At 38.8% G+C, this 23,046-nt stretch overlaps 1 protein-coding gene across 1 annotated transcript in view; it reads right to left on the reverse strand.

The window, feature by feature from the left end:
- Window positions 1-23,046, reverse strand: part of LOC120528707 (proprotein convertase subtilisin/kexin type 5-like) — a 121,940-nt gene that overhangs the window by 84,124 nt on the left and 14,770 nt on the right. The window contains exon 5 of the mRNA XM_039752862.1: window positions 1,407-1,604. Coding sequence (XP_039608796.1) covers window positions 1,407-1,604 — 198 coding nt within the window. The remainder of the gene's footprint in view (window positions 1-1,406; window positions 1,605-23,046) is intronic.

Below are 23,046 nucleotides of genomic sequence, written 5' to 3' on the forward strand. Positions count from 1 at the left end.
GGTATAGAATTCTATTAAAATAACATGCCTGCAGTGAAGTACCCGGATGAAAATCAATCGGTCTTGTTTCAGCTTTGAAAGTGCCTTCAAAGTGGACCTTAAGTTTCCTTATGATTGTATCCTAGTTTTTTGTCTTTGACAATGAGCTAATAATCAATTACAAATCAAAAATACAGAATTTGCTCTTTGACCAACAGTCGGACTGTTCATCTACCCTGATGTGTTGTTCTTAACATCATTAGCTGCTTCAATAAGCTCTGCGCTAATACGCTACTAGGAGAGCGTTCACTTCCTGAAGCTGCTCACTACCAGTGTGTCTCGGAGAAATTAGCTTACTTTGATTTTGTGGTGTTTTATCCTCTGTCTAAGATCATATTCTCTTGTCACCCTTTTATAGCCAGACTAATATTATGAGAGACATGATATGCCCCTCACAAGTAGTCTACAGGAGGGGAAAACAAATGTCAAAAATGTGTAACTTTGTGCCCCTTGGGTAATGAAGTTTAACAGGGATTAACGTAAGGTGCACTTTTAGCCTACAGTCTTTTGCTAAGGAGAGTGGCGGCTGAGCCTGTATCATTGAACAGGGGTAGAACAGTAATGCAAGGTTGTCAAAAGTGATCATGTGTAAGGAAAAGTATGGTACTGCAAAGAGCAAAATGAAGAAGTCCCATTTGTACTGCATTTTGTTGAGTAGGGGCCCATTTCAAGCACCGAGTAAGAGGATATTTATGTCAACATTTTTTGTGTTACAAATTCATCATGACAGTGTACTTTACAGTTTAAGAAACTTTGAAAGGCTAGCATCCATTGGATAAGATAAGCTGTAATTTCCACTTTTGTTGCCACTCCAAATCAAAATGACAATGTGGCACTGACAGAATTGGCGTCAACAGTGAAAGGTATCATGTTATACATTAATACACTACCTAAATATACTGTATATGTATTATTGAAGTCACCAACATCAAGATTAGATGACTGGGGGGAAATAATGGAATTGTGATAGTGCCTTTAATTTATAAGTATACTCCACAGTTTAACAAAAAATCTGACATTTTTCCATTCTAAAGTCAAAGAGAACCAGAGGTAGGACTGGCCCCTGTCATCACTTCGAAAGAAACTAATTTAATGAAAGAGAGTAGCTAGTTTAGTACAAAGATGGCTTTATTTCAAAAATCGAGTTGTCATTACATTTGGATATTTTGAGCCAATCTTTTTGCATATACTACTGTCACAGGTATCTTGATGTATGTAATCACTTTCTACAGCAACATATATTAATGTACACTTACTGACCATTGTGCGGTGACAAATCCAGTGCTAATATTGCTAATGAAAAACTCATAACCTAGTCATTTCTCAACTGTTTCTCAATGCATATGAATAATAAAAAAGAAGCTTACCTTCTCCACATTCTAACTTCACACAATTTCCATCTGACGGAAAATAGTTTAAGGAGCATTTAATGCATTTATTTGCTCCTGTGCACACCTCGCAGTTCTCAGAACAGTGATGGCAGCTGTTCCCAACAGGATAATAACCAACAGGACAAGCTTCTCTGCATTCTCCTTGAAAGAGGTAGCGAACGTTTTTGAATTTATCTGTGAAAGACACGAAAAAAATGGGACTGCTGTCATTCTTGTAAGTTATAATATAGTCTAAGTAAAACCAGTAAAGTAAATCGACTTCCAATACACTCTTTAATGACATCAATCGACTGTATATTCCTGCATGTGAATTGCAGTTCTGTTTTGTGGAAATGGAGGAGCCAGTCATTTTCAGTAGACGATTATCAGCGGACACATTGTGGTCACAACTCAATCCTTCTGTTGTGCTAATCAACCTGACTACCTTTTTCTGATGTAATGGCTGGACAATGGAGAGAATATTTTATTCCAATGCCAAAGCCATTTTTTATTTGTTACTTTTAAAACTGTAAATCACCAATAAAGGCAACCTTTTTTTTTATTAGAGGTAAAACACAAAACACCATTAGAAAATAGCCGAAGAGCTATTTGGTTCACTGTATTAATCCCAAGGGGAAATTGTCTTTTCGCATGACCTTTGGCCCATCTGGATGCTGTGTCTCTGTCATTCTAACAGGGGGCACATCACAGACATTTGTAGTAATAAAATGCTTTGGATTTGTCACTCCAACAGATGGCGCATCACAAATATTAACACTGCTTTTACGGATCCCATACCAAAGAGCATATAACAAAGACATGTGCATTGTATTCTTTATTCCAACAGATGGCGCATCACAAACATTTGTGATATTTTATTACTTGTGAAGCACCATCCGTTGGAATGAAGAATGCAAAGCATTTTACTACAAAATACGTTACAATAAATGGTGCACTGCAAACATTAGTGCTGAGGTCCACGTTGATTATAACATCATAGAAGGATTGCACAGCTAGTTAAGAATATTTCTATAATTCAGTAACACCACTGGATACAGATCTAAGATCGGAGTTATCATGAAGCACAGTCTTTACTTATATTTTTTATTGTTATGTAAATTGCATCACCTTATTGACACTATTTTAATGAGCACTGCAATTCTGTTGCTCGTTTCATAAGTGCAGCCATGTTGTCTACCTCTGAAAGGCTTGGTTGCCAGTCAAGTCATTTGCATCAGTTGCATGTGATGTCATGAAGCAAAGGCACACAACAATTAACTTTCTAGTTCTGACTTTAAAGAAAACCTTACAAAACTATTCTTTTTACTGTTAGTCAGGGTTCATAAAAACAGTGTAGGGTTAGACCTTTTGCGTTTTCTTTATAGCTTTGATTCCTGTGCTTGCATTTCAGGCTTTGATGATTGGTATACCGACTGCTCAAGGAGTGCTCTCGCCTTCTGTTTGTCCCTGACCAAGTCTAAACTGTGTCCCTTGTGAATAATTCATCTCTTGATCGCTATTCCTTCTTGTCTTTCTTGGGACATGTTGTGCCTTTTCATAAGAGTCAGTGTTCAAATCAATGTTTTTCTTTTGATGTAGTTGTATAGTAGCACAAGCAAATTAAAAAAAAAAAAGTACAATAAATACACAAAATGTAGGACATAGGAGTGAAAATCCAAGTAAATGAACTGCCAAGAGGTCCAAAAGAAAATGTACATCTTTTATAGCAGTGGGTGGAAAATAAAAAGCCTCACTCAAGTGCCTGTTTCAACACAAAGAAGAAGAAGAAGATAACAGCTGAGCTGTTTGAATATTTTAGCTCAACGGGCAAACAGCTTGAAATTTGCAGGACCATTCCAAATAATTTGTGCAGCCTAAAGAATAATGTTCATTCTTAGTTTTTAACTGAAGTGTCCAGGAACACTTTGTTCAGCCAGTTGGCACTGCAGTTCATTTGTTTGAGAGCTCTCATTTTCGAACAGCTGCAAAGACTTAAACAGTGGAGCACGTGCAAAATCTCTGGTGACTGTAGAATGCAGAATTGGACAGCTTACAATTATATTGCAGTAGAAACAGCACATTCTTAGCATTTATTTGTCAAAAATATGACTTTAGCAAAAATCACTCTTAAAAGAATGGGCCAAAGGGAAATTCTTGTAATTCTAAATTACAGTTAACATCGAAGAGGCCACTTCAGTGTAGCTTTTAAAGATTCTGCTTTTATTTGACATGGTAAAAAACAGACCTCTGTGTTGATTATTAAGAAAGCATTCTGAAACTTTACAAGAACAGCCCATTCTCCCTTTAGAACTTAATTAGTAATTAACTAGGCTCACAAAAAATGTTCTAATTCAGACAGCTCATAAAAATGCATTTACAATCGCAATGTTTTTAAAATCTGCTAAACCGTTGCAGATACACCTATTATACAGTCGTCCATCTATTTTCAAACTTAGCTTATCCAAATTATGGCTGTTAGCAGTGACTGTAAGGAGTTATGCCAGACATTCTGAGTCTAAGAGAAGCACGTTGGCAGAAACAAGAGTCACTGCAGGAGCCGGACATGAATAAGGATTGAACAATATTACTGAGAGAGGACTTGTGCTGGACTCAGGTATTTTTAGGAAGTCATGGTGCCCCCTCATTCACTGGTGAACTTTGCACTTCATATAATATCAAATTTGCAAGCTACACTGCAAGATGAATATAATTGAAGATTAAAAGTTTAAAGAAAAGCAAATCAGGAAGAGAATATGTCTTCGCCTTGCTCATTAGCAGAAGGTTAACTCTGTCCATTCAGTATCACAGACTGCTGCTTAATAATCCCAAGGTGCTCCTGCTGTTGATTTGAAGGTAAATGTAATAACGGGTGGTGGGTGTACAGTTCAAATGTTTGTTTGAGTTTGAGCACAATACATTTTTTGCTTACCACAGCATTTTACGGAAGTGGTTTATTTAACAATATTTTTGTAAACGTTTTTTTGGGCATTTTGAGTTTACGATTACATGACTTGTAACATGAGATTTTTTTCACGGACGTTTTAGATATTGTTTGCTGTTGTCCAGCTTTGGACAGCACAAACGCCCATTATATCAGAGTCATTGTTATCACTGCTCTGCATGAAAACATGAGATAATTTTTTTTTTCCTCTGCCCTGACTCCAAACTATATGGGGTAAGTTACATATGAAAAACCATATAATTTCTGTGTGGAATATGTCTTTAATGTTGCATTAACAAATTCAGTGCATTTTGCAAGCCATCAAGATGCTGCTTCATTTGAGTTTTTGGTTTTACCCAATGAATTTAACTTGAGGGAGAAATTTTTTACATTAACCAATTTTTATATTAAGCTAAAAAGTAGACCCTTTGGTACAAATAGTATATACTGGAATCCACAGGATAAGGAAAATTACTTACCCAGGACAGAGTAAGGGACCAAACAAGCTTGCTTAACTAACAGTGATACACAGTACTTAATAACCCAAGTGCCATACGATTTCCAAGAATTCCCAATATTCGGGCATTTAATGCCATCTCAGCTCAGCCTGAAACCTGCTTAAGGTAATTGTTCTGAGCTGCTTTGGTAACTTGATATAAATAAAGGAATCTACCATTCAAGCAGAATTTCAACCAGTTACTTAATAAGGAGAAAATCCCTGACATACCACCAGAGGCGGCCTTAGGGGTGTGCGGGGCCTTGGGCTGACAAACCCCACGCAGAGCCGGTAACGTCATATGTTGTTACCAGTATGTGTGCAAATTTAATAAAAATAATGTTAACATACACCGGAATTTCTAACTACAGCATTCAGCTGAATGTTTGCAAACACGTGACTTTATTAAAATATAACTGGAGAATATAACTTGACAATGAACAGGACATGCGGACCTCGAAAGCAGGGCCCCCTTAGGTGCGGGGCCTTGGGCGGTCGCCCAACTTGCCACCCCCAAGCGCCACTCTTGCATACCACTATCCACTACCAATATTTTAGCAAGCTTTCTCTAGACACAATCACTTGTGGCCCCATGAGACTACTACCAATGAACGAAACCTGTACATGTTTCAGATGTGGGAGAAAAAATGGATTAGCCAGGAAAAGTTGCACATGGGCACAGCGTAGAGGTGTGGATTCTACACTGAAACTGGCAGAGGTTTGATCCCACTCTCATGAAGCTGTGCATTAACAAAGCTCCCCTGCCACTTCTAACACTGCATTGTCGTAAGCTAAAGTATACTGCAATTTGATACTCTACAATGCCCTGAATAAAAGGAATGCTACATTGAGATTTAGCATTGATATGATATAATATAATATAATATAATATAATATAATATAATATAATATAATATAATATAATATAATAAGCCTAAAAGTGCAACGATTTTGTGCAACAATTTTATGTGACTTTTTATGTGATTTTTTTGTCACGCTTTAAATCTGTCTTATTTTAAAACCTACACATATATGATTGGTATCATTCTTTTCAGAATTTATTGAACTTTAATGTGATGTTGTTAGATTTTCAGATTCTTATTCCATTTTTAAATTATAAACTAAAAAATATCAAGAACTCACATCCTGCGAGACGAGACTTTGTGCCAATTGATTTAACCACGCCCGGGGCTGGAAATAACAGACAAAGAGTAGGACAGCTGCTGTACAGACTTTTAAATGTTTGAAACGCTGTGTGAGATACAGATCATGCGGCACGGCAGCAGCAGCAAGCCAGCAGTTGATTGAGCAAAGAGGAGGTAAAAAAAAAAAAAAATGTATTTGTTTCCCATTGCATTGCATTTCCCATTGCAGGGGGTTTCAGAGGAGCAACCATGTATCCTTGGGGTGCGTTCAGCCCCCCTCTTCACAAGCGAGTGGCAGAGATGCAAAGTGGCTGGCGCGTAGCATAGGCTGGCGGGTTGGAGAGCGAAGCGAGTAGGGGGTGAACCCCCTAGTATAATATGATAACTACCACCGAAGCAGCATGTCCTAAAAGCTATGCAAATGGGGTTGTTCAGAATTCTGTGGAGACGGGCGGGCAGTGGAGTGCCATCTGCCCCTCTTAAATAAAGCAGCCATCGGGATGTTGGGAAGCGGGAAATTGTTAAGGAGCTTCTTAATATTAAAAGAAGGGGTAAAGTAGTTTTTTTAGGGGGTGGTTGGCACATGGATGTTTATCTGTTTGGGCACCATTTGTTTTTTGAGTTTGCACGTCCAGTTTAGGCAGAAGGGTAATAAAAGCTTTTTTTTTTGGGTCCCTACAGACAGCTGCCCATGTGTTTTACTTCTCTCACCTGGAAAGGGACATTACAATACGTTACAATTACAATATGTTCAATGAAAGGGTGCTAGGCATATACAGTAATGTTACTCTGTACTTCTACATGAAAGCTAGATAGCAATGTTTTTTCTTTTAATTTTATTTGTTCTTTTATTTCTAGATATCACACAAGTGTTATAGATACTGAATTATCCTCAAATTTATTTATTTGAACTATTGTCAGATCTTAATTAATACTAATTTCAGATCAAGGAAAATAACTATGAAAGTGTTAATAAATATAATTGCAATGAAAGTACTTAAAATATATTATGCAAATGCTGGTATATTTTTGCTTAACTTACAGAAAAAAAAAACAAGATTAAATATACTGTGGCACTTCAGACTCCTAACCTTCATATACTCTTTTTGATGGAAAAATTGAAAATGCTACAGTAAGAGAACTTTTTAAACCAAGATTTTGTTATCTAGGTCTTACCAATTTATCAGAAGGTACATTTTGTAAATTATTATGGAAAGATGTGAAAAAACTAAATTATAAAATAGTTTTGAGTATCTGTGAAGTTAAATATTGTGCTTCTTATTTTCTTTTCTTACTGTGTCTTTTATTCTTCTATTCTTTATTATGTAAAGCACTTTGAGCTACATTTTTTTGTATGAAAATGTGCTATATAAATAAATGTTGTTGTTGTTCTTTGAATTTGAAGTGTGACTGTTCTTTCACTAAAGTGGCTAAATCTGGGGCCGTGACAACAAAGGCTTCCCTTTGTCAGGAGGGTGTGTAGTAAAAAAAAGTGTCTGTGTGTCTATCTGGTTGACAGGGTTAGAGAGAAAAATTAAATAATTAAAAACATGTAGAAGAAGCATAAAAAAAAATTGTAATCCATCCATCCATTATCCAACTTGCTATATCCTAACTACAGGGTCACGGGGGTCTGCTGGAGCCAATCCCAGCCAACACAGGGCGCAAGGCAGGAAACAAACCCCAGGTAGGGCGCCAGCCCACCGCTGTAAAATTGTAATAAAAATACCAAATAATGGTCTAAAAATAAAAAGAAAATGGTCTTCTCAGCCTATTCTGTTTACCGAATTAATATTGAATGAGGTTTATAGCTGTAATGCTGATGATTGCTAACCTTGCATGGATGGGAAATGGATGAGTGAAAATAAAGATGAATCAACGTGCACGTCAGGAAACCAAAGCCCCTATGTGACCAGAGTCACTTAGCCAGGCCAATGCAGTAGGGACCAGAAAAATACTTTGACTATAAGAGCATTCAGTTCGACGAGTCAAACCAAGAGGAAATGACGGAGCTATCCAAAGAGGAAAAGGCCGCTGCTGGGAAAGTGATCAGAGGCGTATTATTGCACTAGACCAAATGGACAAAATCTGTATCAAATAAAAAACATAAGGTCTTTGTTGATTAGCTAGCTTTCAACTCATCTTAGATGGGCAGCACAGCTAGTCTATTCTAAAAGGACTACATAACATATTACATCTTGTACAGAAATTTTACTGTGACATATAGAAGCATAAAGCTATTTCCGTACTGAAAAATCTATTAAGAAACGTGAGAATAGCACTTTGGCAAATTAAATAAATAGAAGTACAGCGGAAGTTTATGTGTGTTGAATATGTCAAGGATCACATTTTTAAATCATTTTCCCAACCATAATAGTACATAAAAAGATTTCTTGCTGAATATTTTGCCTTTCACCTTAGACATTTAGCCTTGTCACACAGTACATTAGGGACATCCATTAAAAATATGATATTCCGGTCAGTATTGATATTTATTGTCTGTCTATTCCAGTAATGCTACGCGATACTGAAAGCTCTTGATTTTGACCCCACTTTAATGGGTCTGTCTTAATTTTTGCTTTGATGTCAAACTCTTTCATGTTTCTAAATGTGTTTTTATCTGCATAAGAGGATTGCTAGGAGAACCTCCTTCAGACTGCATGCTGTGAATTTTTATGACACCGAGTTAAAGGGGAAGAATGTTTCAGAGATTCTGATTTCTTTTTTAATTTGGATTTGGTGAATTGGTGTATTTTTAATCTAGGATGATACTCTTTAGCAGCTTTGAAAATTTACTGAGAGAGAGCAATGATAACTTGATTTTTGCATCCTCAATCAACTTCATTACCTATTAGATATTAATGTAGTAATGATATATATTTTGGAAAACCTCTGAGTTAAACACTTTAATTTGACCTAGTAGTTTTAATCCCAGAATACAGAGAGGTTTGCCTTCCTTTATCATAATAAAGTATTTAGAGAATATCAACTTATAAACAAATGTTCATAAAACAACTAATCAACTAACAGACAGAAAGTTTATAGAAAGGGGTTATAATTTCTCCTCTATTAAATAAGGCCTTTTAGAGAGCACTACATTTACATTATGGATATGTTTATCCATGAATAAAAGATCACTAATGGCCTTACAACTTCAAACCCTAACTCATTTTTGGTCAAGGAAAAAAGTTTCAAACGCCATCCATATTTGTATTCACACATGGCTAGCCTAGTAAAGATCTACAGGTGCATTTATCATCGAAAAGTTAATTTATTTCAGCAATTCAATTCAAAAAGTGAAACTCATGTATTATATAGATTCATTAAACACAGAGTGATATATTTCAAATATTTATTTCTTTTCATTTTGTTGATTATGGCTTACAGGTAATGAAAACTCAAAATTCAGTAAAATTAGAATATTACATAAGACCAATAAAAAAAATATTTTTAATACATAAATATTGACCTACTAAAAAGTATGTCCATGTATGCTCTCAATACTTACTGCATCAACGTGGTGTGGCATGGAGGAGATCAGCCTGTGGCACAGCTGAGGTGTTATGGAAGCCCAGGATGCTTTGATGGTAGCCTTCAGCTCGTCTGCATTGTTGGGTCTGGTGTCTCTCATCTTCCTCTTGACAGTACCCCATAGATTCTCATTGGGTTTTAGGTCAGGCAAGTTTGCTGGCTAATCAAGCACAGTAATACCATGGTCATTAAACCAGGTATTGGTACATTTGGCAGTATGGGCAGGTGCCAAGTCCTGCTGGAAAATGAAATCAGCATCTCCATAAAGCTAGTCAGCAGAGAGAAGCATAAAGTGCTCTAAAATTTCCAGGAAGACAGCTACGCTGACTGTGAACTTGATGAAACACAGTGGACCAACACCAGCAGATGACATGGCTCCCGAAATCATCACGGACTATGGAAACTTCACACTGGACTTCAAGGAACCACTCTTCCTCCAGACTCTGGGACGTTGAACTTCAAATGAAATGGAAAATTTACTTTCATCTGAAAAGATGACTTTGGACCACTGAGCAGCAGTCCAGTCCGTATTCTCCTTAGCCCAGATAAGACGCTTCTGGTTCAGGAGTGGCTTGACACAAGGAATGCGATAGTTGTAGCCCAAGTCCTGGATAAGTCTGTGTGTGGTGGCTCTTGAGGCACTGACTCCAGCCACAGTAGACTCCTTGTGAATCTCTCACAAACACATTTTTTCCTTCCATTTAACTTTTCATTAATATGCTTGGATACAACACTCTGTGAACAGCCAGCTTCTTTAGCAATAGTGAATGACTGCCTTCTGGACAACAACTGTCAAGTCAGCAGTCTTCCCCATGATTGTGTGGCCTACTGGACCAGTCAGAGAGACCATTTAAAGACTCAGGACACCTCGGGTTTTGGGTTAATTAGCCGAGTGGAGTGTGACACCATGAGTCTACAATATTGAACTCTTTCACAATATTCTAATTTTCTGAGATACTGAATTTTCGGTTTTCATTAGCTATAAGCCATAATCAGCAAAATGAAAAGCTATAAACGCTTGAAATATATCACTTTGTGTGTAACGAGTCTATATAATATGACTTATATATGATATATGAATATATCACTTTTTGAATTAAATTACTGAAGTAAATTAACTTTCGATGATATTCTAATTTATTGAGATGCACCTGTAGACATGAGAACAGCACATTGTAATTGTTCTGGTATGACCTGATCTTGTCAGGTTCTGTTGTGTGTGGAACAGCATCAAAGGTGTTGCTCCCAGGAAACCATTTACCTTGAACCAATCAGCTTTAAGCCCCGCCTCTGACATCATAAAGGGAGGTTTTATGCCTTAAGGCAGGTGATTTCACACTTTTAATGAAAAAAATGACAGATTTTTTTATGTTCAAGTGTGGAACCATACGGAAATGAACACAAATGCAGGAAGGAATAATGTTTTAGACAGGAAAAAGGACCAGGAGATGAACAAGCAAATTAAAAAAAACAGGAGGTAGAAGAAACCAGAACTGAGGGTACCAAAGCCCAAAACAAAAAAAAAAAAAAAGAAATCAAAAGCATGCTATGTTCAGAAGCCCTTACAATGAAGTATTTAGAAACTCACACCAGAAGAGATTCAGTCCAGACACTTGATTGCCAGTCAACCTGAACAGCCATCGTAAATAACATTGTGGTGCTGTCGACACATGCTGGACATCCAGTAGTCATGTGGTACTAGCAGGGTGTTGTATCGACAAAATAACAGACGCACCACCTTGAATTCAGAAATGGCAGCATGTGTGGTGACAACACCAAAATAATAAGAAAAAACATCAACTAAAGGCGAGACAAGATGAAAGTATAAAACTATATTATAAAATCAAAAAACTGAGAATCACGACAAGAAGATTTTGTACATTTGTGAATGAGAGAGTAAGATCCTTTTTTAAATTCAGTGGTGCCATTTTTGTCCTTTTTGGTGTGGTTTTTGGTTCATGATGTCACAGGAGGAGCTCAAACTGATTGGCTGAAGGTGAATGACTTTCCTGTGTTATGATTGGGACTTCTTTATTAAACTTTCTTGACTTTGTCTTTTTTTCTGGAGTTTCTCAGCATGGTGACTTCAATTGCTTATATAATAACATTGTTTCTTATTGCAATTATGTTAATCATTATGCGGAAAAAATATTTTGTCTTGACATGCTTCTATGTTGTTTCACCATAGGGCGATGTCCTTTTGGGCTCAGCTTTATTTATCATTGCTGGTCTTGCTGTTGTCACAGGAGAGTTGGAAGTTGCAGTGCATGATGTCACCATTGTGACAAGATAAAGGATGGCATTGTACAACTCCTTGTTGTCTGAGTTTCTAGACTGTAACAAAATAAACCTTTGCTGGTGTTTAGTGGTGAATTAGTGTCTCCAGGCATAACTAAACTTAGCATTGCTTTTGACTATGATTTTGGATTTTACATACAGAATTTTATGGGCCTATGGTTTTGACCTTAGCCTCTTCCATGACAGTTTTGGTTATTTCATCTTCTAGTCCCTTTAAGATAACTTTTAGTGGGCTTTTCCACCCAATGAGAACATCCTGAAACAACTTCCTCTTTTTGTTTAAATACTGTAGCAGATATTTAGCTTTCCTTGGCTGGTTAGCTGGTTCTGCAATATATTTAATGGTTTGTGCTTGACGAGGCTCATACATTGGGATGTCAGGTATTCTCACCTCTCTTTTGTGTATTTTCTATTGTTATGGTTTGACAAAAGATGCTAACGTCTGGCATACATGGTAGTGAAAAGGGTGACAGGAGAATACTGTGTTGTCAGTGAGTGTTTCTGTGTGGAGACATATTCATCTAGGCTTGTAAATACATAACAGTTTGCAGTCTCTCCAATCTCATTAATCCTGTTGGTTTAAAATAGAATAAATGGGTATTTGTTGTTTTCATGAAGAATGAATACTTTCATTTTTAAATGATTTACCACCCAATGTACCGTAGATCCCGTTATATAAGCCGAGAATTTCGTCCTAGATTTTTGGCTTGGAGTTTGAGGGTCGGTTTATACAACGAATATCGTTTCAGATTCAAGATTTCCAGCGCAATGCCGGTTTTGCCGATGAATACGGAAGTAAATAATGACGAAACCACAGAGCTATCTTTCAGATGAAGAAGTAACTTTGCATGCTGGTACTTTAAATTAAATAAAGAATTTATTCAAAAAAGTGTTTTAGTTGTTGATTTTATTAATAAAATTTATAATAAATTATCGGGAAGTTTAAAATGAAATTTTTTGTTTTGATTTACGATCAACATCTTGCTACTTAAACGGATGCGGTCACGTGTATCCGCTTGCGCAATTGTAAACAAACAACCAAGAGCGTTAGTAGTGTCAGTCGGAGCCCAGATACATGTGTTTGTGGATGTAATTTCCGTCACTGCAGTGATTTACCTATATATATATAATTCATTAAGACCATGCAAGCAAGACACATAATTGCGAAGGAAGGAAGAGAAGGTAAAAGTAAGTGATTGCAATCGAAACGAAGATGGACATTGTGTGGAAATATCTCCTCCCTTCCTGCAGCCCAAAGATGTCAAATTAAATGGTGAGTACAGTATGAAATTGTTTCTAGAATAGAATGCCTTTTATTGTTACTATACGCATCTACAATGAGATTAAAAGCAGCTTCTTCAGTGCAGAAAAAAGTTCTGTATAGGGCTTGTATGGTTGTTTTTTAGCTTTAGCATAACGCCGGATCTGCGGCCCCGCTTCTGCTTTCTTTTCCTCCTCCGTCTGTGTTGTCTCCTAGACCCGACAACAATCCACGGAGAGCCCGCTGGTCTCGCTATGTTGTCTGGGATGTTGTGCATGTGATGAAAACACTCAAACAGATGTCTGGCTCTGGACACCGATGTCTAGAAGGTTCTGAATGGTGTAGCGGATGTTCGCCAAACCGATCGTGCACAAACAAGGACAAAAAAAAGTACAAAAACAATAAAAAATTGCACTGAAAAGGAGAGCCCTGAGCCGCTGCGACCATGCGTGCCGCCATGCTCCTAGCTTAATCGAAGTAGGCTAGGCACTTTTTATAACTTTTTGGTTAGTACATTAGAAAAATTATTGGTGTTTTGGTAAATTATGCACATTATATTATATATCAAAAATGCCGGCAGTCTCAAATTTTCGATAAACATTATAAATATACCAAGAGACACTTTTAAGGAAATTTAGAAAATTTTGCTTGGAGAAGGGGGTCGGCTTAAATACCGGTCATTGGCAAATACATGTAATTTAGTAGGTAGAGAAGGGGTTCGGCTAATATACCGGGTCGGCCTGTATTCCGGGATCTACGGTAATACTTTGCGTTTTAGAACTCATTTTCTTTAATAACAAAGTTTCTTAATATTAAGCTAAGTAAGCATAACTGAAGTGTTTCTGTTCTCACAGTGTACCAGCTAAATGAAAGAAAAAACAGAAGTTATATTAAAAGAAGAACTGCCTCGACACATATCAGAAGACATTTTCAGGACTCTGTATCTTTTAGTGATTAGTGAAATAACTTATGCACCTCTTGGCCAGAGATAGGCGATTGCAGAACTGTCTGGCCTTGACGACAAACTACTTGCTGGATGCCTATCTGTGAACTGACCTTGGCACAAGAACAACAGGCGGAAGAGAGATACAAGTAACCGGCATTGTGTTCCAAGGGCAATCGAGCTTTATTTATTCAAGGCAGGAATGTAAGTCAGAGACTGAGATTTTGTCTTTCCTCATGATTTTTTTCCTTTTAAACTGTCTCAAAGTTCTTTTCTATAATTTGAAAGGGGGAGTGCCCGTGACTTGTTTGTTATTAATGACAACAAAATGCTTCTTATGAGAAAAGCAGAGGGAAAAAAAAAAAGCAATCCAACAACTACTTAGATGTTAAATCTCTCTGCTGTCACGCTGCCCTTCGATCATTTTAAAGCCTGTACAGCCGCTGTCCTTTTTGCCAATTCGTGTCTCTGCTGCTCGTGTTGTGCTCACTTGTCCGTGATAAGAAATATACACCTGACCGAATTGTGTTGTCGTTGCTTTAACTGTTGCGGGACCACAGATTCTCATAGCATATGTTCCATTATTGTGTAAATCTACATTTTGTGCATTGAATGATGCGCATGGGAAAAGACTTAGTTTTTTGCTCTTTGACTTTTATTTCTGACCTCGCTTTGTCCTGCTATTTTTTCAATTACACCTGCTCCTGATGATTAATTTCCTTTTGTTTGCGCTAATGTGATCTTTTAATCGTCGACGTTTCATTTATAACGTATTGTCCTTTATACGCTTTATATGCACTGAGACACCTGCATCTGTGTGTGCTGCTTCCCTTTACACTACTGATTGTTTTTTGCTGGCTGTGCTCTGATATTGCTTGTAAGTAGGGCGTGACTTTCAAGAATCTCATGTTCTATATCTCTGCGATCTTTCGTCTTGCGAGTCTTTTATTTGTCTTCCGTGATCTTAACGTGAAGATCACGTATCGTCTCCTGGTCATTCCCTCCCACAGGATTTTTTTTTATAATAGAGAGATAATGTGAACATGTGCATGTAGATTAAGACAGGAACACAAATGAAGTGTTTAAAATTATGAAAAGAATTAGTACACTGGATCCCAGCTGTTACTTTAAAATAAACCATCCACCCATCCATTATCCAACCTGCTATATTCTAACTACAAGGTCACGAGGGTGTGCTGGAGCCAATCCCAGCCAACACAGGGCACAAGGCAGGAAACAAACTCCGGGCAGGGTGCCAGCTCACCCCAGTTAACATAAAACACAGGTACAAATTTGGAAACTTGTTATGGGCAGTAAATGTAATATAAACCTTTCTTTGTACATAGAATAAATTACCAAGTAGAGGGTTGGAGAGCAGGACTTTAGGGACCTTCAAATCTAGACTTGATGGACAAGCTTGTATTCTGATGTTCTAAAGATGTTTTCCTTATATCATGAAGTACAATTAGCATCATCAAAAACATAACAAGCCCAATTAGGCAAGGAAATTGCATTGTATTTCCTTGGATGTTCATAATAGGTTCCTTTTTTATAATAATTGTTAATTTCCCAAGGTACTTTGTTGATAACATTCTGTTTATTTTTGTGGGCTAGAAACACTTTCATTTATTGCGACTATAATCACTGAAGTCCAAGGTCCAAATCTCCATGCCTGACGCTCTCACTTAAACATTTATTGGTTTCCGAACATTGTTTGGGCTGTTTGTCTTAATACAGATTTGGATGAGGTATGGCTACCCACAATTTATAAAAACATATTACCATATCCTTTGAAGTGATATCAGGGTAACTATTTTTGTTATTGTTTGTCGTTTTCATTCAGTTCATGCTCAGCGTTTTTGCCATGTGTACATACCACAATTATGTCTTACATATCTGCCTCCCACACACTAGTGACAGGAGTAAAGCACCCACAACAGACAATGAAGGTTGATTAAGAACCTCGACCCCAAATAGAAGTGGGAAAAGATGAAGAGAAAGAAGAAGATGATGAAGATGGATTGATAGATGGAATGATGTTCAAAAGGACTGTTGTTTCAAATTTTAGAGCTAAAGAGAGAAAATGGATCTTAAAAATAAAAAACTTATTTTTTTATATCTTTTTTCTTAATTCAAGTTCTCTCCAGGCTTGGCTTCTGCTCACAATGCTGGTAAAAAGGGTTCTATCGCCAGCTGCCACCTGTAATTTACACACATTTATATGCATATATTTTTGATTTGAATGAAATTTAAACATGAAGTCGCTTTTTGGTGAAATAAAATGTTAATTTTGATTAATGTCTTGATTTTTCACATTGTAAAGACCAGCCCTGACACAGACAGACGTAGGACACGGGTTTAAAGCACACAAGAGTTTTTATTTTTCTTTTACCTTGTGGGCAATGCCTTCCCCGTTCCCATGAGCTCAACACAGTCTCACGCAGCACACAATTCTCCTCTTTATTCTTTCTCCTCCAGTCTTCCTCAGCAAGTTTCGTCCCCCTCCTCCCGACTCTGGCTCCCTGAATGGAGTGAGGCAGCCCCTTTTATGGAGCTCCAGGTGCACCCTGATGATTTTTCTGCACTTTCTGGTGTGGCGGAAGTGCAGCAGTCCAGGGCTCCAGGATTGCCCAGGCACCCCCTGCCAGTGGCCACGGTCCCTGACAGGGTTGCACTTCCAAGCTTCAAGTCTTTGGCCCTGATGCAATCCAGGGGACAGGGGGGCTGTCCTCCTGCTTCCCGTGGGGAGATAATGCCCCTCTCCCCTTCTCCATTCATCCTGGTGGGGGGCAAGGTCCCAGGTCATCTGCCACAACCTATAGCGCCACTTTTTGCAGTGACCACCATTGTCATGCTTGTAAAAATCATGGACCCCTCTGGCGCTACTTGGATTCTTAGTTATCCCTCAGTGGAGACAAAATACTCTCATGAGCAGGCCATAGCGCCAGGTGCGTTTCTTTGGTTTTAACCACTTCTGACTTCAATTACAGCTTTGTTTTGATCCTTATTTTACTTTTTGCTTGTCCTCAGCTTGACTGTAGTAAATTTGACCCTCACTATTCCTTGTAACCATGATTTGTTTCCATCTTTTCATCCCTTGATCAGTTTGCACTTGCAGTAATCCTCAGGTACCTTGTGTGTCCTAACACTACCCTACATTGGATTAAGTGGGTTCAAAATCGAATGATTTGGCTATACAAGAAAGGAGCTTTTACGTATATACAAATTACATGATTGGAGGATATTTAGGAATAGTCAGCTGATGGACAGGAGGTCAGTCTCAAGAGATTGAATTAAACTACATGCAGTCATCCCAATAAGTCAGCCTGGAATCCTACAGTGTATACCATAAGCTTCTTTCTAGCCTTTTCTCCAACTATTAGTGTGTGTTTGTGTATATTTATGATAAACACATTTCAAATCAATGTTGTTGTTGGCATATATGATGAGACAAGCTTAATTTCTTATAAGTGAGCAGTTTTTTAGCTGGCAAGCAGTCAAACATCTATCCTTAAATTCATCTAGATCAATGGCAAAACCTTAACTAAAGAAAAGCACATGTTGTGTATACAACAAAAAATTTGTTCTCAAAGTCAATGCACTTGGTATATCCTGAGGCATGCTGAGCATTTTCCCTGTTTAGGTTTATCAGTTGCTTCCAATCTAATTGAAAAAATATAATATTTCACTAACATCATCATAGAGCAGCTGGAGTTTCACATGATTCTTAAGTTCTGAGATCATCCTTTGTGTTTGTTCCATGATTTTTATAGCCTTTTGAGTCTCTTAACTATTTAAGCATCTCAAATTTAAGAAGTGAGAATTGCTTTAGCAGTGTTTTATTAGTTCAGTTTTTTCATGTTGTCCTTTAGATTTCCTTGGGTTAATCACTCGTGACTCCAGAAGAGTGACATAACACTATGTATTGTATAATTAGTGCACAGAATGAGTAATTATTATGAGGAATTAACCTACATGACTCTTCCTAGAAATCTAGTTATATAGCTTTGTTTCCTGGCTGTGAGAAATATGTGTTGTGTTGTGGTCCAACATCTTACTCCTACTCTCACAGTACTGCCAAAACAATAGCAAAGTAAATAAGGCCAGAAAGGGTGGCTTGAAAAATATCTGGGAGGACATCTCTGGTCTGAGAGCACTGAATGGCCAGTTAAGTAATACTAATGATTTTCATCAATTATGATAATATAAGTGAAGCAAGCCATGGCAAGGACACCAAAAGCTTACATTTACGTAATGCTTCCTTAAAGTGATAGCTCTTTAATAAATATCTCTTCCTTTCCAAGATTATACTAGCTGTTTAAAAATTTAAAACTGTTAAATCCCACACCATAATAAACAGTACAATGTCCAGGAGAGGCAGGATGGCTAGTTGTGCATGGTCTTCTCCTAAAATGTGTGACCATTAATAGGTTTATTTTCTCCTGCACCTACAGTAGTTACACTGGAGCTTTCTGTTTTCCCCCTCTTTAACTGTGTTTGTGTGTGTGTGTGTGTGTGTATATATATATATATATATATATATATATATATATATTGTGATGTATGACTGGCTGTTCATCCCGTCCAATACCCTCACGCTGCCAGGTGGAGCCCTCCCTGCAGTATGGAGGTGCCCTGAAGACGAGCAGGGCATTATGGACATTGGAGTCTTTATTCACAGCCCTGCTGGATACCATGGGGGCCGCCAGGAGTCGCTGCAGGGAGGCCCAGAGACTATTTGCCTTACGCCCAGGAAGTACGTCATAGTCACATGGACAAAGAGAACGATGTGCTTAATGGGTGAAAAAAAAGGGATTTTTTATCTGACCTGGAAGTGTTCCAGGTCACATGGACAGAGAGGGTGAAACGCTTCCGGGTATTCCAGGAGTATAAAGGACTGTGGGAAATCCCAGACGGACGAGCTGAGTTGGGAGGCAGAGTGGCTAAGCGTCTGGGAGTTAGGAGGATTGTTATTGGTTTATTGTTTATTGAGTATTGTGGAAAGGAGCGTGCTTTGTGCACATTATTATTATAATAAATAATAATTGGACTTTTTATCTGGTGTCTGACGAGTGGTCTGAGGGTACAAGGGTGCGAGAAAACCCTAATCTGTCACAATTGGCGTAGCCGGCAGGATTGTCTGGCCGTCAGTTTGGCAGAGAACCTGAATTTAAAAATTTTTTTGTAGACAGAATACCCCAAGAAGACAGCATCAAGATACGCAGAAAAATCATCAACAACACTATTTTCAAGACCGTAATGGGGAAGAAGAAGACAAAGTAGAGCGCCAGCAACAACGGAGGTCTAGCGCTCGACATTGCCTGCGCTCAAGACGAGCCATGGAGCAGCTACGCGTTTCAGGAGAGATTTCCGGAGGAGGACGTCTCCGACGAGGTATGTGCCGGGAATGTACTTGACGATCTTTTTAAATTAACACATGATGTCCCATGTACATACCTCCCAGATGTCCATCCGAAGGCTCTGCGGGAGGCAGAAGACAAACCTGAAGGCGATGGCGCACTCTCGTTCAGGCAAACGAGTAACCCGAAGGACTTCCACATTACTGGTGCCGGCGAGAGAGACGGGACGTACCACGAGGGATTCCAGGAAGGTGAAGTTCCATGTTCAGCTGTTTGTGGCTTCGCCCAAGAAAAGACGGACTTGATTTTTCCGAAGGGGAAAAGGGAGGCGAGCGAAGCACAGCTCTCCCTACAAAAAGGTAAGGAGGTCCGGGAAACGATTGATTGGTCCTTCGATAAATTGAGACAGACGGATCGCAGTCAGCCAAAAGCGGCACCGCGGACCTCCGAAAAGAACTCTAAATCCCAGGCTCCCTTGCGGGACCTGTCTGAGCATGTGCCAGGAACGGGCGTGCTTATTGGCTCCCAGCCGGAGCGTAAGGCTAATGATGGCTCGAGCATGCCTCCGGTTGAATTAAGTAACTTTTTGGACGTGCACGAGCTGGAGAGGTTGCTTCAGCCCGTGCACAGTTTTTTTACAGGTGGTGCAAACAATCCAGACGATCGTTGCAGACTTGAGAGGAGCGGCTGAAAAGCCTATGAACAAATTAAATGAGTACCTGCGGCGATTGTCTCGGGAGCTTCCTGTCTTAATTGATTTGGCGGTACAGGTAGGTAAAGCCGGTACCCTATATAATGAAATAGGGACACAGAATGACACGGGCCCGCGTTTAATCCATAGCGGGTGCCAAGTGGATGCGTGCCCTACAAGAGAGGCCGAAACGTTTACAGGGCGCCAGGGAAGGGCCGATCGAGCCGGAGCAGCTGGATGGTGCTGTCTCTCGGAGCGATTTGATCCTAAAGACCCCAACCCGTGTTATTAATAAATCCAAAGGGGTACAGACAGGGAAGGGGCTTTCTTTCTCTCATAGAGAGACCCAGACTGTCAATAAACCCCAGAGTAAGCAGGAGATTCCAAATGTGCTTTGTGCACATTATTATTATAATAAATAATAATTGGATTTTTTATCTGGTGTCTGACGAGTGGTCTGAGGGTACAAGGGTGCGAGAAAACCCTAATCTGTCACAACATATATACTGTATATATACTGTATATGTCACACATGCGAGTCGGAGGAGCACTTTCTGGGTTTGTCAGAGGTATGTCATGCCACCTCAGAGCGAGAGGAGGCACTTTTGCTAACTGTGCCATCTCCCTTTCCCTCCAGAGCTTCAAGATGATGCAACTGACTCCGTCAAAGCGTTATAAAGCCAGTGCTCCTACAAGAGGCACCTACTGTTGGAATTAGCTGACTGCAGGGCAGACCTTTTCCTGACCAATACAAACAGTCCAAAGAACAACTATCCTTTGCCAACCAAGGCTATAATCTTTTCGTTTAAATCTTGTTGATGAGACTGCGTCATCACACACTATTTATGATTTAATTTTTGTGGCATAAAACGGCATGACCCATATAAATACACATACACAGTCACGACTTGGTTAACAACGTCCTGACTAATGACATTGCACTATAATAATAATGAAATAAATGAAATTGAAGGGCGTCAAAACACTACCATAAGTGGTCATATTACAGTATTAATATTATTTATTTATGTATTATTACTGTATTTCAGTAATTATTTTTCATTTATGTGATATATGTATTTTGATAATATTAGGTTAGATTACTTGAAATTAGGTTAGTTTAGAGTAGGTTACGTCAGGTCAGGTGTATACTTGATGCATCATCAGCAAAAACGATACCAAGACCCGTTTCTACATGCTGCTGGTCCGCTGCTACATTTTCAGCACATGTTGCGTACAGAAGGCTGTGATGCATGCAGCTCTGTAAAAATTGCATCAGACACGGAGGTACGTCCTCACCCCTTTAATATACAGTTAGGTCCATAAATATTTGGAAAGGGACAACCTTTTTCTAATTTTGGTTCTGTACATTACCACAATGAATTTTAAATGAAACAACTCAGATGCAGTTGAAGTGCAATCTTTCAGCTTTAATTCAATGGGTTGCACAAAAAGATTGCAGAAAAATGTGAGGCAACTAAAGCATTTTGTAAACACAATCCCTTCGTTTCAGGGGCTCCAAAGTAATTGGACAAATTAAAAAACTGGAAATAAAATGTTTATTTCTAATACTTGGTTGAAAACCCTTTGCTGGCAATGACAGCCTGAAGTCTTGAACTCATGGACATCACCAGATGCTGGGTTTCCTACTTTTTAATGCTCTGCCAGGCCTTTACTGCAGCAGCTTTCAGTTGCTGTTTGTTTGTGGGCCTTTCTGTCCGAAATTTAGTCTTCAACAAGTGAAATGTATGCTCAGTTGGGTTAAGGTCAGGTGGCTGACTTGGCCATTCAAGAATTTTCCACTTCTTTGCTTTATTAAACTCCTGGGTTGCTTTGGCTGTATGTTTTGGGTCATTGTCCATCTGTATCATGAAACGCCCAATCAATTTGACTGCATTTAGCTGGATTTGAGCAGACAGTATGTCTGTGAACACCTCAGAATTCATTCGGCTGCTTCTGTCCTGTGTCACATCATCAATAAACACTAGTGCCCCAGTGCCACTGGCAGCCATGCACGCCCAAGCCATCACTCTGTCTCCACCGTGTTTTACAGATGATGTGATATGCTTTGGATAATGAGCTGTTCCACGCCTTCTCCATACTTTTTTCTTGCCATCATTCTGGTAGAGGTTGATCTTGGTTTCATCTGTCCAAAGAATGTTTTTCCAGAACTGTGCTGGCTTTTTTAGATGTTCTTTAGCAAAGTCCAATCTAGCCTTTCTATTCTTGAGGCTTATGAGTGGTTTGCACCTTGCAGTGCACCCTCTGTATTTACTTTCTTGCAGTCTTCTCTTTATGGTAGACTTGGATACCGATATGCCTATCAAGCCCTGGAGAGTGTTGTTCACTTGGTTGGCTGTTGTGAAGGGGTTTCTCTTCACCATGGAAATGATTCTGCGATCATCCACCACTGTTGTCTTCCGTGGACGTCCAGGTCTTTTTGCGTTGCTGAGTTCACCAGTGCTTGCTTTCTTTCTCAGGATGTACCAAACTGTAGATTTTGCCACTCGTAATATTATAGCAATTTCTCGGATGTTTTTTTTTTGTTTCCGCAGCTTAAGGATGGCTTCTTTCACCTGCATGGAGAGCTCCTTTGACTGCATGTTGTCTGTTCACAGCAAAATCTTCCACATGCAAGCACCACACCTCAAATCAACTCCAGGCCTTTTATCTGCTTAATTGATAATGACATAACGACGGACTTGCCCACACCTGGCCATGAAATAGCCTTTGAGTCAATTGTCCAATTACTTTTGAGCCCCTGAAATGAAGGGATTGTGTTAAAAAAATGCTTTAGTTGCCTCACATTTTATGCAATCTTTTTGTTCAACCCACTGAATTAAAGCTGAAAGTCTGCACTTCAACTGCATCTGAGTTGTTTCATTTAAAATTCATTGTGGTAATGTACAGAACCAAAATTAGATAAAAGTTGTCTCTGTCCAAATATTTATGGACCTAACTGTACGTCAAT

Source organism: Polypterus senegalus, chromosome 4, assembly GCF_016835505.1.
Source record: "Polypterus senegalus isolate Bchr_013 chromosome 4, ASM1683550v1, whole genome shotgun sequence".
In the NCBI taxonomy this organism is placed as follows: Eukaryota; Metazoa; Chordata; class Cladistia; order Polypteriformes; family Polypteridae; genus Polypterus; species Polypterus senegalus.